General features: G+C 34.5%; 1 protein-coding gene across 1 annotated transcript in view; it reads left to right on the top strand.

The window, feature by feature from the left end:
- The window catches only part of SREK1IP1 (SREK1 interacting protein 1), a 47,152-nt gene extending 30,961 nt beyond the window's left edge, over positions 1-16,191 (top strand). The window contains exons 4-5 of the mRNA XM_041765652.1: positions 9,520-9,592; positions 12,123-16,191. Of these exons, the coding sequence (XP_041621586.1) occupies positions 9,520-9,592; positions 12,123-12,312 (263 nt within the window). The 3' untranslated portion in view covers positions 12,313-16,191. The remainder of the gene's footprint in view (positions 1-9,519; positions 9,593-12,122) is intronic.
- Positions 16,192-16,532: the final 341 nt, after the last annotated feature.

Genomic DNA, 16,532 nt, shown 5'->3' with positions numbered 1-16,532 from the left:
CAGTTGTATTACAAGTGCTGTGAACAGGGAAAGGTTGAATAATCCATGTATAATGAGGATTATATGATGTTATGGACTCACTGTGTGTGTATGAGCATGCTTACTGTTTAGTGACACTACAATGCTTTAGGAAGCTTGTGAAGGTATTAGAGGTGTTAGAGTATGTTTTGAACTTGCTGCAGAAACTTGCCTTTGGAATCGCACGTGGTAGTAGCAAATATCTGAAGTCCTATTTATGTTATAGTATGTAGAAAGTCAAGGTAAAAGGATTTTACTATTTACCAAGGTCCCAAGAAATTCAAGAATATGGATTTTTTTTCTCCTTCTATTGTACCTGGAGTTATTTAATATTAATTAACTATTCACCTGTCATCAGGTCCTCATATCTCATCCCTTAATATTTTATGATATTCTTTTAGTTCTGTCCAGAAAAAAAGAAGTGTTGTGTTTTGGCAAATTTGGGAGTTTGGGCTTAGTTTGATGTTTCGGTTTGGTTTGTTTAAGAAAGTTTTTTAAGATTTTATTTATTCATGAGACACACACAGAGAGAGGGGCAGAGACACAGGCAGAGGGAAAAGCAGGCTCCATGCAGGGACTCGATCCCGGGTCTCCAGGATCAGGCCCTGGGCTGAAGGCAGTGCTAAACCGCCGAGCCACCCACCCTGTTTAAGAAAGTTTTATGTTAAATTCATACTTGATAGTATTTAAAGATGGTTGATACTGAATGCTGCTCAGGAGAAAATGCCCAAATCAGGTATTTGCACATTACCAATAATTGTGTCGCTTGCTCTCTTTAGTAACTGCTGGAATTAGATTCAAGTGAATGACTTAAGTGGTGGTTTCAAGCTTCATAAAGATAGAGCTTAAATGAATCTGTAACATGATTGGAATAAAACCTGTATTTGGCTCAAAACGTACTTTTTATAAGAAAGCCATGAAATATATTTGCTAAGTAGTTGATTAGAAGTAAAACAAAAGTGAATGGGAAATTTAGATTAATGGATCTAGGTTTGGAACTATTTTGTTAGGTATTTAAAAGCAACTGGAATAGCTACAAACCTGGTGACATATGCAAACAAAGATCAAGTAGCTAACTCTGCTGATACTACTAGGATGGTTTTTTCATGTTATCCCAAAGTTGTCTCTAAGCACTGGATCATATACTCTGACTCCTGTTTTTTACACTAGAGACAACCATTCTTTGCTGATCATTACAAACTTAAGTGCAAAAGTACACATGGGGTTTTTGCCTTTAATTTTATACTCCAAGGGTTGATTGTATCATTTTCTAAAAAAATACGGTTTTGTAAAAATTTAGATTCTTTTCCCTATGTCTGTGTACATTTCAACATTCTGTCTCAGAAGGAACTTCAATAAATAGAGGTGGAATCGTTTTAAGAGTGGTAGCGTAGAAACACTGAACTAAGTGGAACTTCTGTTTACATTGTGTGAATTCACATGTACAATTATTGTTAATAATGCTAGTTCCTAAGTAGTAGCCAGGAAAAAATAGTTCTTAAATTCTAGAATTATTTTGTCTTTATTAGAATTAATTTCTCTGTATAACCTAGTCCCTGGACTCCTTGTCCATCATTCCTAAATGGAAGTGGTTATTTTTCCCATAGCTACTTATTTGCGTGGTTTGTTATAACTTGGGGGGAGGGGCATGTTTATACTAGTCATTCTGAACTTAGATACAAAAAAAAAAAAACCTGCATTAGAGAAAGTTAAAGTGACTATTTTTTTTTAAAGATTTTATTTATTTATTCATGAGAGACACACACACAGAGAGAGAGAGAGAGAGGCAGAGAGGCAGAGACACAGGCCCAGGGAGAAGGAAGCTCCATGCAGGGAGCCTGACATGGGACTCCATCTCAGGTCTCCAGGATCACGCCCTGGGCTGAAGGTGGCGCTAAACCGCTGAGCCACCCGGGCTGCCCAAAGTAACTATTTTAATATCAGATCAAGTTAGTTTCAATACAGAATATTACTAGGGATAAAGAAGGTTTCTTTATAATGATAAAAATGTTAGTGAAGAGGACATATGAATAATAAGTGTTTATGAATACTAAATGGTCATGCACCTAATAACAAATTCAAACTATTTGAGACAAACTGATTGGGTCTAAGAAAAAACAAAAGGAAATTAGAAAGTATTTTGAACTGAATAAACCAAAACACAACATAATATTTATGAGATGCTCCTAAAGTAGTATTAAGGCAAATTGACAGCACTAAATTCCTATATTAGAAAGGAAGAAATGTCTCAAATTTATAACTTAACCTTTGCCTTTAACACTAGAAGAAGAGTAATGAAACTCAAAGTGAGCAGAAGAAAGAAAATAAAAAAGATCAGAGATGAAGTCACTGGAATGGAAAATAAGAAAACAATAGAAAAAAAGTAGTAAAACCAAAAGCTAGTCCTTTGGGAAGATCTGTAAAATTGAAAGATTGCACTCTGAACTGATCAGGTAAAAATCAAAACAAGCCAACAAAAACCAGTATCAGAAATGAAAGAACTGACAACACTACTACTAAAGATATTAAAATAAGGGAGTATTGTGAAAAACTTTATGCCAATAAATTGGACAACTTAGATAAAATGGTCAGTTACTTGAAACATACAAACTACCAAAACTCTTTCAAGAAGTAGACTGAATGGTGTGCATCTATTAAAGAAGTTAAATGTTTAGGTTAAAAACCTTGAACACAGAAGACTCACTCCATAGATGAATGGCTTCTCAATTTTACCAGATGTTACAGAAGAAATAATACCATTTCTAAATAAAAATCTTAAAACTTGAAGAGGAGGGAGTACTTTTCAACTCAATTTATAAGACCAGGGATCCCTGGGTGGCTCAACGGTTGAGTGTCAGCCTTTGGCCTAGGGCGTGATCCTGGAGTCCTGGGATCCAGTCCCACATCAGGCTCCCTGCAGGAAGCCTGCTTCTCCCTCTGCCCATGATTGATCAATGGGCACAAAATCAATTATATTTCTGTATTGTGACAATGAACCATCAAAAACTAAAATTTTAAAAATACCTTTTATGACACCATGAAGAATGTGAAATACTTAGGGATAAACTGACAGAAGGTGTGCAAGCCTGAATGAAACATACAAAACATGGCTGAGGGAATTTAAAGAAATGAATGAATCAAAAGATAGATCATATTCGTGGAAGAGAAGATTCAGTCTTTTCAAGATATCAATTCTCCCCAACATGATGTATGGATTCAAACTAACCACAATCAAAATTCTAGCAGGCTGTTTTAGAAATTGACAAACGAATCTTAAAAGTCTTGTGGAAATGTAAAGAACCTAGAATAGCCAAAATACTTTGGAAAAGAGTAATAAAATTGGAGGACTAGCGAGCCTGATTCCAGAACTTAGTATAAAGCTACAAGTAATTAAGGCGGTGTGGTATCGATATAAGGATAGCATAGAACAAAAAAGAGCAATACATTTATGGCCAATTGATTTTTTTGAACTTTTTATGTTCAGAGAATTGTAGATTCATGTGCAGCTATAAGCGATAGTGTAGAGAGGACTCTGTGCCCTTTACCCAGTTTCCCTCAATGGCGATATCTTCCACATTTGGATTCTGACATTGATAAAATCAAGATATAGTATATTTCTGTCACACCAAGGACCACTCATACTGCCTTTTTAAAAGCCACGCCTACCTCCCTCTGGTCCTTACTACCTTCTTAATTTCTGGCAATCAAAAATTTGCTGGAATTTCAAAATGTTTTATGCTTTCAAAAATGTTTTATAAATGGATTAATATAGTTTATAATCTTTTTAGATTGGCATCTTCCACTAATATAATTCTCTGGAGATATATTTAATATATAATTAAATATAATTATATATTTATATATATATAATTCTCTGGAGATTCACTCAAGTTGCTGTGTATTTTCAATAGTTTGTTTCTATTTCTTGTTGAATAGTATTTAAGTCTATGATTTTTTTTTTTGAATTGGTTTTTGTGTGAAAGTCTTAAGCCAAGTCTTAGTCTTTTGCTTAAAGACAACCAGTTGTTCCAGCACTCTGTTGGAAAGCTATCTTTCTCCATTAAACTGCTCTTGCATTTTTGCTAAAAATCAGTTGGTCTAAGTTCTATCTTCTATTCCACTGATCTATGTCTTTCCTTCCACCACTGCCACACAGTCTTGATTAACATAGTTAAGTCTTAAAAGTGACTAGACTGATTCTTCCCATTTTATTCTTATCCAGAATTGTTTTAATTATTCTCTGTTCTTTCCGCATAAATTTTATAATACTGACTATATCTACAAAGAAATCTTGTTGGGATTTTGATAGAAATTGCATTATACATGTATATCAGTTTAGGGAGAATTAGGACATCCTTACCTTCTTGAATCTTCCAGTCTATGAACATGATCTGTCTCTCCATTTATTTAGGTCTTTGATTTCTTTACTCAGCATTGTGTAGTTTTCAGTATAAAGTCTTGTACATGTTTTATTAGCTTTATACCTACAACCATATTTTATTAAAAATAACTATAAATGAAGTATTCTGAATGTTGTTGTCTCTGTTTATTACTAGTATATAGAAATGTGATTCTTTTGTGTATGTTTATACTTGCTCAGCTCACCTATTTCTAAGAGTTTTTTGTAGGTTCCTTGGGATTTTCTATGTAAGCCAACATACCATCTACAAACAGGAATGGTTTTATTTGTTTCTTTTCGATTTGTAAGTCTCTTACTTCTTGTTTCTTGCTTTATTGCCATGCCTAGAACTTGCAGCACTGTGTTGAGAAAGAGTGGTGAGAGACGATGTTCTTACCTGGAGTCTAATCCTGGAGGAAAAAAGCATTTATACTTTCACCATTAAGTATAATGTTAGCCGTAAGTTTTATATAAATTGAAAAAGATTCTCTTGGGGGCTGCTAGGTGGCTCAGTCAGTTAAGCATCTGCCTTTGGCCCAGCCCAGGTCATGATCCCAGAGTCCTGGGACTGAGTCCTGCATCAGGCTCCCTGCTCACTGGGGAGCCTGCTTCTCCTTCTCCCTCTGCCACTCCTCTAGCTTGTGCTCTTTCTCTCTTTCTCTCTCTCAAATAAATAAAATCTTTAAAAAGGAAAGAGAGGGGATCCCTGGGTGGCTTAGCTGTTTAGCGCCTGCCTTTGGCCCAGCACGTGGTCCTGGAGTCCCGGGATCAAGTACAACGTCGGGCTCCCTGCATGGAGCCTGCTTCTCCTCTGCCTATGTCTCTGCCTTTTTGTCTCTCTGTGTCTCACATGAAAAAATAAATAAAATCTTTAAAAATAAATAAATAAATAAAAATAAAAAGGAAAGAGAAATATTCTCTCTATTCTTATCTTCTCTGAAAGTATTTATTATGAAATCATTGTCAGTTTTGCTAAATGCATTTTCTGCATTGAGTTGAAACTTTTATCTTTGTATTAAATCTCTTTCTCTCACTGGTAATTTTCTTCATTCTGAAGTCTGTTTTATCTGCTATTTATATAGCCACTCTAGCTTCCTTTGGATGATGTTTGTTTGACATTTCTATCCTTTTGCTTTCAGTTTGTCTATATAATTTTATTTGAGGTGGGAGTCTTATGACAGTGTGAGGGATGGATCGTATTTTTCAGTCTACTCTGCACATTTCTTTTCATTGCTTTTTTTTTTTAACATTAATTATTTACATGTTAGGGCTAATCCTGCCATTTTATTACTTGTTTTCTGTTCCCTCTATTTTTCATTCTTGTTTTTTTCATTCTTGGTTTTTTTTTCTGCCTTCCTCTGGGTACTTGAACATCTTTTAAGATTATCTCTAGTGCTTTGATTTAGTTATAGCATCACTGAAACACTTACGGAATTGCATTCTGGTTTGCCTGTAGTGTCTTCGACTCTGTCCATAGTGTTTGTAAATTTTTCTGTGATGTTTTGTATAGCAATTTATAGGGATTGCTGTAGGTATAATATATACATAATTTAGGGATTGCTGTAGGTATCATATATACATAATTAATCACAGTCTACTGATATTGTCATTATACTAATTGAACAGTAGAAAACTTGCCTCCCTTTATTTCCCTTTACCCTCTCCCCTTTACTGTACATTTCTCTTGAATGTGTTCTCTACATACATTTAGAACTACATGAGATGATTATATAGCTTTTGTTTCCATCACCAAACATAATTTAGGAACTCAAGAGAAGAGAAGCCTATTGTATTCATGTTTTTGTTTCCTATGTTCCTATGTTCGTTCTTCTCAATGTTCCAGCATTCCTTTTTTTATCACTTCCTTTCCATTTAGAGAACTTCCTTTAGCCATTCTTTTAGGGTCTTTCTGCTGGTGACATATTCTTACTTTTTCTTATCTGAGAATGTCTTAATTTCTCCCTCATTCCTGAAGAATATTTTTACTGGGTAGAGGATTCCAGGTTGACCTTTCTTTTCTTTCAGCACTTATAAAATGTTGTGCTACGTATTTCTGGCTTCCACGCTTTGTAATAAGAAATCTGCTTCCATTCTAATTGTTTCATTCACATAAATAATGTGGTTTTTTCCCCTCTGGCTACTTTTAAGATTTTTTTCATTAGTTTTCAAAGGTTTAATTGTTTTTTGTCTTGATATGGATTTCTTTGGATTTATCTTGTTTGGGATTCACTCAGCTACAAGTACTTTTTAAGCCCCTCCTTCTTTATACTCTCCTTCTAGAACTCTAGTAACATAAATATCGTATCTTTTGTTATTGTCCCACAGACCCCGAGTCTCTTTTTTAAATCTGTTTCCTCTCTACTGCTCAGATTGGGTGATTTTTATTCTGTTTTCCTGTTCAGTGATATTTTTCTTACATGCTTTGCATTCTGCTACTGAGCCCATCTGCTGACTATTTTAATTCCATGTAATGTGTTTTTACTTCTAAAATTTTTATTTTGTTCTTCTTTGGATTTTTAATTTCTTTGGGGCTTTCATATTTTTTCATTTATTTCGAGTACCTCATTATTTGGTTCATAGAAACATTTTTGTAATGGCTGCTTTAACATCTCCTTCAGATTATAATCTCTCATTATGGTGTTGTCATATTGATTGTTTCATTTTTCATTCAGTTTGAGATCTTCCTGGTTCTTGACTTGATGAGTTCTTTTCAACTGAAATTTGGGCATTGTTATATTATGAAACTCTAGGGATCCCTGGGTGGCTCAGCGGTTTGGCGCCTACCTTTGGCCCAGGGCACGATCCTGGAGTCCTGGGATCGAGTCCTACGTCGGGCTCCTGGGATGGAGCCTGCTTCTCCCTCTGCCTGTGTCTCTGCCTCTCTCTCTCTCTGTCTATCATGAAAAAATAAATAAAATCTTAAAAAAAAAGAAAAAAAAGAAACTCTGACTTTTCTTAAATTTTTTCTTTTCTGATTTTCTCTGGTACCACCCCAGAAGGGAAAATGAAGATGCCACCTTGTGACTGCCAGGTGGAGACATAAGTTCTGTTTTTCCACTCAGGTTCCACCAGCACTCAAAGTGGTCATGGCTTCTTGTGTGAGGTGGGAGTGATCCTGTTACCACTATTAGGGTATCCCATGGTGGGAGTGGTCTTGATGATGATGAAGGCCCTGACTTTCATTAGATCTCCTCTGACAGCACTTCATTATAGATGGGAGGAGTACCTCATTACTCATTACATTCCTATGTGGTCTCCATTGACACTCTTAGTGGAGATCTCTTTACTGGCCAATAGAGATAAAAGTTCTGGCCACCTACTTAGACTCCTCAGACTGTGGAATTGAGGTGCCCTATCATAGCTTTACAAGGGGAGAATATCTAATTTCCTATCTAGCTGCTGCTTACATGATTGGGGTTGATGCCAGAATTTTCTGTGGTGTTAGGCTTGAGTAAGGGCAGATAATATCTACAGCTACCTCTCCCTAGCCTTTGGCTAAAGAAATCAGGCTTTTGTTGGGGCATTTTTGTCTGTACCTGTTGACATTGCCAAGTTGCCAGCTTCTTCAGCTCCAACTCTGGGCTATAGGAAGCGAGAAGAATTCCAGGGAATCCACTACTTTGTCATTCTCTGGGTTTCAAGATACTTGACCGGTCTATCTTATTTCTACTTTTCAGGTTTTTTTAATGTTTGTTTTTAAAATGTCTGGTATTTTTAGTTGAACTTACTGGGAGGAATAGGAAAAGTATACTTACTTCATCTTCCCAGAAGCAGAAATCTAATTGATTTTTCTTCCCTGTCCAACTGATTTTTAACAAAGGTGAAATAAGTTGCAAAATATTATATATACCACTGTATGTATATATCATATAAAATATCATATCTGTCTTTCAAAAGAGAAAAAACTTGGGAGTCATATGTAATTATTTTATATAAGTGATTATATGTACATATTTGGTTATTAGCAAGCTTAGAAGAAAATACACCAAATTGTTCATTTTAGAAACATGTTAGAAAATAGTATATATCCTTTCCTTCAGCGATACCAATAACATAAATATTAGATCTGTTGTTACTGTCCTGTTAACCTAACCTCATGACCCTTGAGTCCCATGATGCTAAGTTTACTTGAAAAAGAAAATTTTAAAACTGTATTTGAGGGGCACCTGTCTGGCTCAGTCAGTAGAACATGTAAGATCAGCCGTCTTGATCTCAGGGTGGTAGGTTCAAGTCCCATATTGCGCATGGCATCTACTTTAAAAAAAAAAAAAAAAAAAAGAAGAAGAAGCTATATCTGATTGTATGTTTTGTTTTTTAAGATCTGAAAAGGTACACACCAAATTGTTGACATTGATTTGCTATAGGAATTAACAGTGGAGTATATGAACTTTTTCCTTAATGTACCTAGTAGTATTTGAAATGTTTATTGAAAGCATATAATATTTTTATAAGCTTCTTAATAAATAAAAATAATTAATGGACCTAAGGGTATTAAGCTAAGTGGAATAAGTCAGAGAAAAACAAATACTGTATGATTTCATTTAAATGTGAAATCTTAAAAAAGAAACAAAAACAAGCTCATAGATACAGAGAAGAGATTTGTGGTTATTAGAGGCTGCTGATAAGGGTGGTCAAAAGGTACAAACTTCTAGTTATAAAATACGTAAGTCATGGAGATGTCATGTTCATGTTGACTGTAGTTAATAAATAGTGCTGTATCATATATTTGAAAATTGGTAGGAGAGTAGGTCTTAAAAGTTCTCATCATAAGAAAAAATATTTCTGGTAACTGTATAACGTGATAGATGTTAGCTAGATTTATAGTGATTATAACTGTATAACATTGTGATAGATGTTGACTTATAGTGATTACTTTATGATGTATGCAGGTATCAAACTATTATGTTTTATGCCTGAAAGTAATATAATGTTATATGTCATTATACCTCAATTTAAAAAACTATCAAGAAAGGAGAAAGTGTTACAAGAAAAGCATAATATTCTAACCAATGAAATTGATCAACAAGCAAAATAAAAAAATGTGTACCTACCGTATTAGATATGGATTCATCATGTCCTGATTCTTTCCCCTCAACACACAGGAGTAAATGAAGAAGAGGAGAAGAAAAAAGCAAAAAACAAGGAGAAAATCAAGTTGAAAAAAAAAAGGAAAAGGTATTTTTTAACATCATTGTTTTTTAAAAGCAGGACAATAAATCCAGAATGAATTATAAAATTTTATTTTGTGCGTGTTGTCTAGTTAATTTGGCACTAGTTTTTTTTCTTAATGGGAATTAGATAATCAGTTGTTTAAAATATTAAAGTCAGGAATCAAAAATAAAGTTGATATTCAGCCACCTTAATTTTTTTTTGTAGCAAATTAAGGTATAAATAAATAATAGCCACCCTCCCTTCTTTTATGTGTTCTAGAATTTTGAGTTTAAAACATCATCCAGGCTTTCAATTAGATGATGTCTAAATTATTTACATATATATTTTGTCCTCATATATATGAAGTTGGAGCTTAAATATTTGTATTCTCAAAAAAAAATTTGTATTCTCAAAATATCATTGCCATGGCTACAGAATTAAGTTATTAATAGGATTTACATGCTCACTAATCATGCTAAAAATTCTTTCAGGTCTCAGAACCCTCATCAACCACCCATGAATTTTTAGTATCAACTCTTTTAATAACTGGTTAAAGAAATTGATCAAAATAATTAAGCAGTTTCTTCTATGGTTAATGGGTGCAATTTCATTTATACTAGAATAAACATGTACATACAGACATTTTTAAGGCCCTTGACACTAGTAATGTCTGACTTGGACCCTAGTTCTCTAATAAAGTAGGTTCTGCAAATCAGAACCTTTACTTCAAAAACCTTTACTTCATAAAGCTTTTAATATGTACATTTTAACCCTCAGCTCTTTATAAATTGGAAAAGTTTTTTCTTTCTCTCAAATGTTGGGAGTTAAATAATCTTTAACATAAAAACTAATAGGGGGCAGCCCCGGTGCCTTAGCGGTTTAGCGCCACCTTCAGCCCAGGGTGTGATCCTGGAGACCCAGGATCGAGTCCCACATCAGGCTCCCAGCATGGAGCCTGCTTCTCTCTCTCTCTCTTTCTCTCTCTCTCTCTCTGTATCTCTAATAAATAAATAAAAAATCTTAAAAAAAAAAAAACTGGGAGGTAGAACCCAGTGTATTTTGTAGTCTGACTCATGTATTGTTGAATGATTTGCATTAGCACAGCAAGATGGATGGCTTATAGGAAAAATGAAAAAAATTTCTTCCAAAGTCTAATATACTTGTTTTATCATAACAGATTATTTATTCAAGACTGGGGTATCACGACCTCCAACAGGACCTGAAATTAAATGAACTTTTCTGGGCATACTTAGCAGAGATTTTGCCACCTTAATAGAATTGTTATGTGCAGGTCTAACACGGTACCTTAAAAATGAGAATCTGGGACCAAAAAGCCAAAGAAAAATGTATAGGCAAAGAAGCTCTAGTCAGAATGCAGAGGTCAAGCAGAGTCTTTAAAACAGGAAAACAGACAAGAGTTAACAATAACAGAATTGAAGAGGGAACAGGAGAATCCTTGAGAAAATAAGCCCATGAAACAGGTAAAAGTCCAAGTAAGTTAGACAAGATGGAAAAAGGAGTTACAGGAAACAAGGGAAAACTCGTGAGTTCCTAAACAGGAAGGTCAGGGAATTCATACGAGTCACTCTGCAGACACAGCCTGGTAGTCTCACGTGTTTATTTTTTTACTCCTGTGTGTCTTTGTCAAATTTTCTTAGTTTGAGGTTTCACTTCTAACGGTCAGATCACTCAACTATCTCTTGAGATGTTGAAATCTAAGACAGATCTGTCCTGTCACACATTTAGAGTTTGGGTGTGGGCACATGGTTGTATACCTGTTCATACAAGATCTTAAGAGATGGCTTCTCTGCTTTTTTGTTACTTTTCTTTTTTTTTTTCATTTTAAAGGAAGAAATTCTATACTTTCCCCCCTAATTTTGTATCAGATTAATATTAGAAAAATAAAGAATAATGATAAATCATCCCATTTATTTATATTTATTTAAACACATCTTTTTTGTAACTAGTCAGAATTACTTTGGAATGCAAGTGCTCGTCTATATCACTCTGCATCTAGAGGATTCAAGTATTCTAACTTGAAAAATCAAAAGAATTAACAAAAGTGCTTTTATTTTGCTGATTTCCAGCTTTCACCCATGTATACCAAGGTACAGTTATAGTCCTTTTTATATAATTACGTCTTTTTTTGTTTTTAGCTCTTTTAAGAGACTCTGCTAACAAGTTACTGCATATGTGAATGAATTGTATATATAATAAAGGCTTGGTAAATGCTGCTTTGTTTACCTTATAATATTTTGAAGGATATGACAGGATGAAAAACTGAAAATCACAGAAAAAATCATTACATCCTTACTGAATTTAACTTACTACTAGAGTCAAACAGAATAGAGTTATTTGTTTTGTCAGTTTCTGTGGCCAAGGAGCAAAAATTCCAGTCAGTATTTTAAGAGAATACGAATATATAAAGCACATTTTGAGTTTGCTTAAACCCCACCTTGCTTCAAAAATGATTTAAGGCAGGTAAAATCCCATTTACAGTGAACCTCTCCAGCCATAAATGCAATTACCAGTCCATGTGTATTATTGCCCGTAGGTCTTATTCATCCAGTTCCACTGAAGAGGACACTTCCAAGCAAAAGAAACAAAAGTACCAGAAGAAAGAAAAGAAGAAAGAAAAAAAGAATAAGTCAAAGAGAGGGAAACATCACAAAAAGGAAAAAAAGAAGAGAAAAAAGGAGAAGCATTCATCCACTCCTAATCCTTCTGAGATCTCCAAAAAGTAACTGAATCTCCGGCCTAAGCCATTAAATTCTAAGATTTGGTTTTGAAAATTATCTGACCTTCCTTGGAATTTGCTATACAATTATGCTTTGCAATAAATCACAGCCTTTTCCATATAGACATTTTTTTCATATATGGGACCATTGTCTGGCAATACATTTTTAGTGTGCTGACTCTGAAGTATTGAATCAGTCTTATTACTTGATAGTCATGCCCCAAGTGTGGATATTTGTACCTTCAAAACACATCATTTTTGGTATTCATGACTCTGTGTCTGACTCTAGTGTTATTACTTCATCAGTTGATTGTAAATGGCTTTATTGCAGTCAACACAAGTAGTCGACCTAGCACTTAATGAGTATTTGCTAAATCAAGTATCCACCTCCCAGTGATAAAGTGAGGTAGGGGATAATGCTTTGCTCTTGACTCTGAAAAATTTAATAGCTTTATATCCTATGATAATATATAAAGATAGTGAAATTTTTCACTGCTGTTTTTAAATTTCAAGCCTTTCTGGATGTCATAGGAGAGGAAGCTGCTTTATTGGTCTTAACAAGGACATTTTAAATCAGTGGTGTTGGCAGGAAGACAATAATTAAAAGACTTAAGGAAGTTTTACCATTACACAAAACACAAAGTGTCTAGTACCTGCCACCTCTATTATTGTAACAATTACAATTTTCTTCCTTGTTTAAAAAGACAAGTGCAAGTGTAGTTCAGCCTCATAGAGTTGATGCTGTGTTGGATAGAATTTTTAGGATAGACTCCTGGGTTGTTTTACAAATGTGCCATATTGGCATCTCTTAAAGTGATACCTCAAACACAGAACTTTTTAATTAGGAGGATGACAGCTAAATCATCATCAGAACTGATTTTTATTGTATTCTGTATGTAAATTTTATGAAGCTTGTTTCTATGAGTAATGTGGAAAACTTTTATAAATGTGAACATAAATATTTATTTGTCTAAAATAATTTGTAGTTTTAAAGCAGGTTTCACACTGAATTTATGGTTTCAAAAAATGACCAGTTTGGGGCGTTTCTCTCTTTTACTTCAGTCGTAGACCTTAAGCTCAGTGACAAAAATTTAGGATTAAGAATTTTATTCTGTACTTTTTAAAATATAAGAGCCAGGGAGTTGCATCATGAAAGCCTTTATATAACAATGGAAATTTTATATGGGTAAGCATTTTCAAACATATATTAGTAGATATAAATGTTTGTTACATTTTTAATTTCACAATGATCAGTGTTACTTTGCTTAGTATTCAGATAGCCCTTACACCCAATGAGTTAGACACTTCCTGTGTGGCAGCAACAAACATTAACCAGTTATCATGGCTCGGCACCAAAGACTGCGTATACCTCACTGTGGTGCAGTTATAAATTTTCAAGTTGCTAACTTAAGAGACATGGCTACAGGTGAATTCATTTTTGTGAAATCAGGTAAGTACACGTGACCTCACAGGCTGGGAAGGTGTACTGATTCTTTATCCAGCTCCTCTCACTGGCATGACCTAAGTCAGACTAGGGGTGCTTCTTAACTCCTCTTAACACGCGCACGCCATATTCAAAATCTAGGAAGCTACACCCACATCCCTATTCTAGCACTGTAGCTGAGGAAGCTTTCAGACTTCTAGCTTTTTCATAATCTAATTTAGGCAAATGACCTCCTCAAAAAGAAATCCTTTTTTAAAAAATAGTTCTGTCAGTTGTTGGAATAGGTTTTTAAGGGTTTGTTTGGCCTTGCTGTATTTTACCTATTTTTTTAAACTGCATTTTATGTAAATACAGTTCTTTATCATGATTAAAAAGATAAAAAAGCTTTTAAAAATGATTAGAAAAAAAAAAAATGATTAGAAAATGCTACATGCACAAGGATGACCCCATCCCATTTAGTGTGTAACATGGTTTAAAAAATGCTAATAATTGTAATGAAACAAAGTTAATTCAGGTATTTGTGAGTTTTATTTCTGTTTGTTATAGAGATTATGGCTCATTAGATTTGTTTTCTGAATGGGGACACAATTAATAATGGTCCAGAAAAGTTATATAAAATTCAGCACTCATTAACTAATACAGTGTGCAAATTAAAAAATTTTAATGCTCCGCAATTTTTTCCACTAGATTCATTCTTAGAATTATTCTTAAGTAAATTCCCCATAGTATGAGAATAGTTCATAAAATCGCTCATCTGAATAAAATTCATTTTACTAGTTTTCTTCCAAAGTAATCTTGTTGTGGGGATGGCATACAAATCTCACTAATAAATTTTAGAAGATTAGTGAAGTTTTCTCTGAGGCAGTATGGAGCAGAGGGAAAAGTGAATTTAACTGTAAATATTCCAAAAAAGTCCTGGCCTTCCTAACCACGTGTGACTTTCAACTAAATCATTTAGTTTCTCTGGGCCTTGGTGTCTTTCATCTATAGCATAGTGTACCCAGTTTCCCTGAGAGCCCTTCCAGTCCTTAATGTATATGCTCATCAATATTTTAGTACAATTCAAGTAATATTATTCATTTTAGAAATTGTTTTAAGTAAGCAGGTAGCATTCTATAATGGTAGATTGAATTTATTAATATAACTGTTAAACACATTCAGCTTCTTTAAGCAGATAATTGATATTTGGTTTACATTCTTACCAACCAATGTATGTCATTTTCACTAGATGCATATAGAATTTATGTTTAGCTTTGTATCTGTAACCTGATAATCTGAACACTCTGAGGCTATCACTTTTAGCTGATGAATCTACTGCCCACACATTCCCTTTCTTTTCTCCATATCATCTGTTGGCTAAAATCTCTCCAGGTATCCCTAATTGTTCACCCTTAATACATACCTGTTTACATCTTTGATTCTCTGAGGCCAAAACATCAATAAATAAGGAGTAAAACAATTTTATGTGTCTATATTTACGATTCACTCTAATATTATATGACCCTATGTCACCTTCAATTAACTAGGTTGCAGAATTATTAATAATGTTGATAAAAAAGGCCATTGATTCCTTTCTTCAGCAAACATCGATTGAGTGCCTGGCATGGCAAACACTGCTAATAAGTATTGGGGATACAGAGATTGGTGAGACTCATTTGCTTCCCTGAAGAGGTTCATATTTAGTTGGTAGGAGAAACAGCAGAACACATCAATGTGTAAGAAGTGCAGTGATTGACCTGAGCATGCATTTATAGAAACACAGAAGGATACTTAGCCTGGAGGAGTTAGAAGAGGCTGCCTAAAGAAAGTACTGCTTGACTTGGATTTTGATTTGAGGATTAAGGTGGAAGTCCTGGCAGTTACTGATGAGTCGATACTGTGAACAAAGACCATAACAGAAAAGAACTAAGGGGTGTGTGTATCAAGAATTGCAAGCAATATGTGAGGCAGGAAGTGGGAAGAATCAAGACAACCATTAGGTTTTCAGGAACACAAGAAAAGTCTTATGTTCCATGTTTGGAAGCTTGGACTTGAATCTATGAGCAATGAGACACCTTGAGAGAGTCTTATGGAAAGAAATGACTTACTGGAGTTTGGTTTCATCCACTTCAGAATCCAATTAAGCAGTTTTTACAAGATGAAATCAGTCACATGAGAAGGTCATATAGAAAATAACCTGAGTCTTTTATATCCTATTATATGTATGTTCCTATTATGTCCTCTTCTAGACCCACTTGCCTTTCTGAGATTTGATTATTACCAAAAATCCCAGTGACTTGTCTTCTAAAAACACATAAAGCTACTGTATTCCTTACAGAATGACCTACATATGTGCATACTTTGAAATGTGTTTTGTTTTAAATGTTTAGATAATTTTTGACTGACTTAAATTCTGTCACTAGGCTAGTATTTGTTCCACCCAAATAAATCATATAAAATATTTTTCATTGTATAGTCTTGGCTGTAATTTGATAAGTCTTCTTGCTTAATATTTTGTCTCAATCTATGAAGCACAACTGCTTCAAAGTTAGAGACACATGCCAGTTGGCCCACTGATTGAGCCCGGTGGCTGTCCCCTCAGGTAACCTGGGTTGGCAGCGACTATAGCTAGTACTAGTAATAGGACTCAGTTGTCCTTGGGCCATTGGCCTCCAAGGAGAATATGTTTCTTAAGCCAGCATGCTGGTAATCCCACTTGTGAAGCCCAGCATCTTCTGACCTCATTTGTCTCCCCCCAAATTTTTAAAAAAATATACAGAATGCTAGAGAATTGGGCTGCCTCT

Source organism: Vulpes lagopus, chromosome 8 (assembly GCF_018345385.1).
Source record: "Vulpes lagopus strain Blue_001 chromosome 8, ASM1834538v1, whole genome shotgun sequence".
NCBI lineage: Eukaryota > Metazoa > Chordata > Mammalia > Carnivora > Canidae > Vulpes > Vulpes lagopus.
This window is presented reverse-complemented; position numbering and strand designations above follow the sequence as displayed.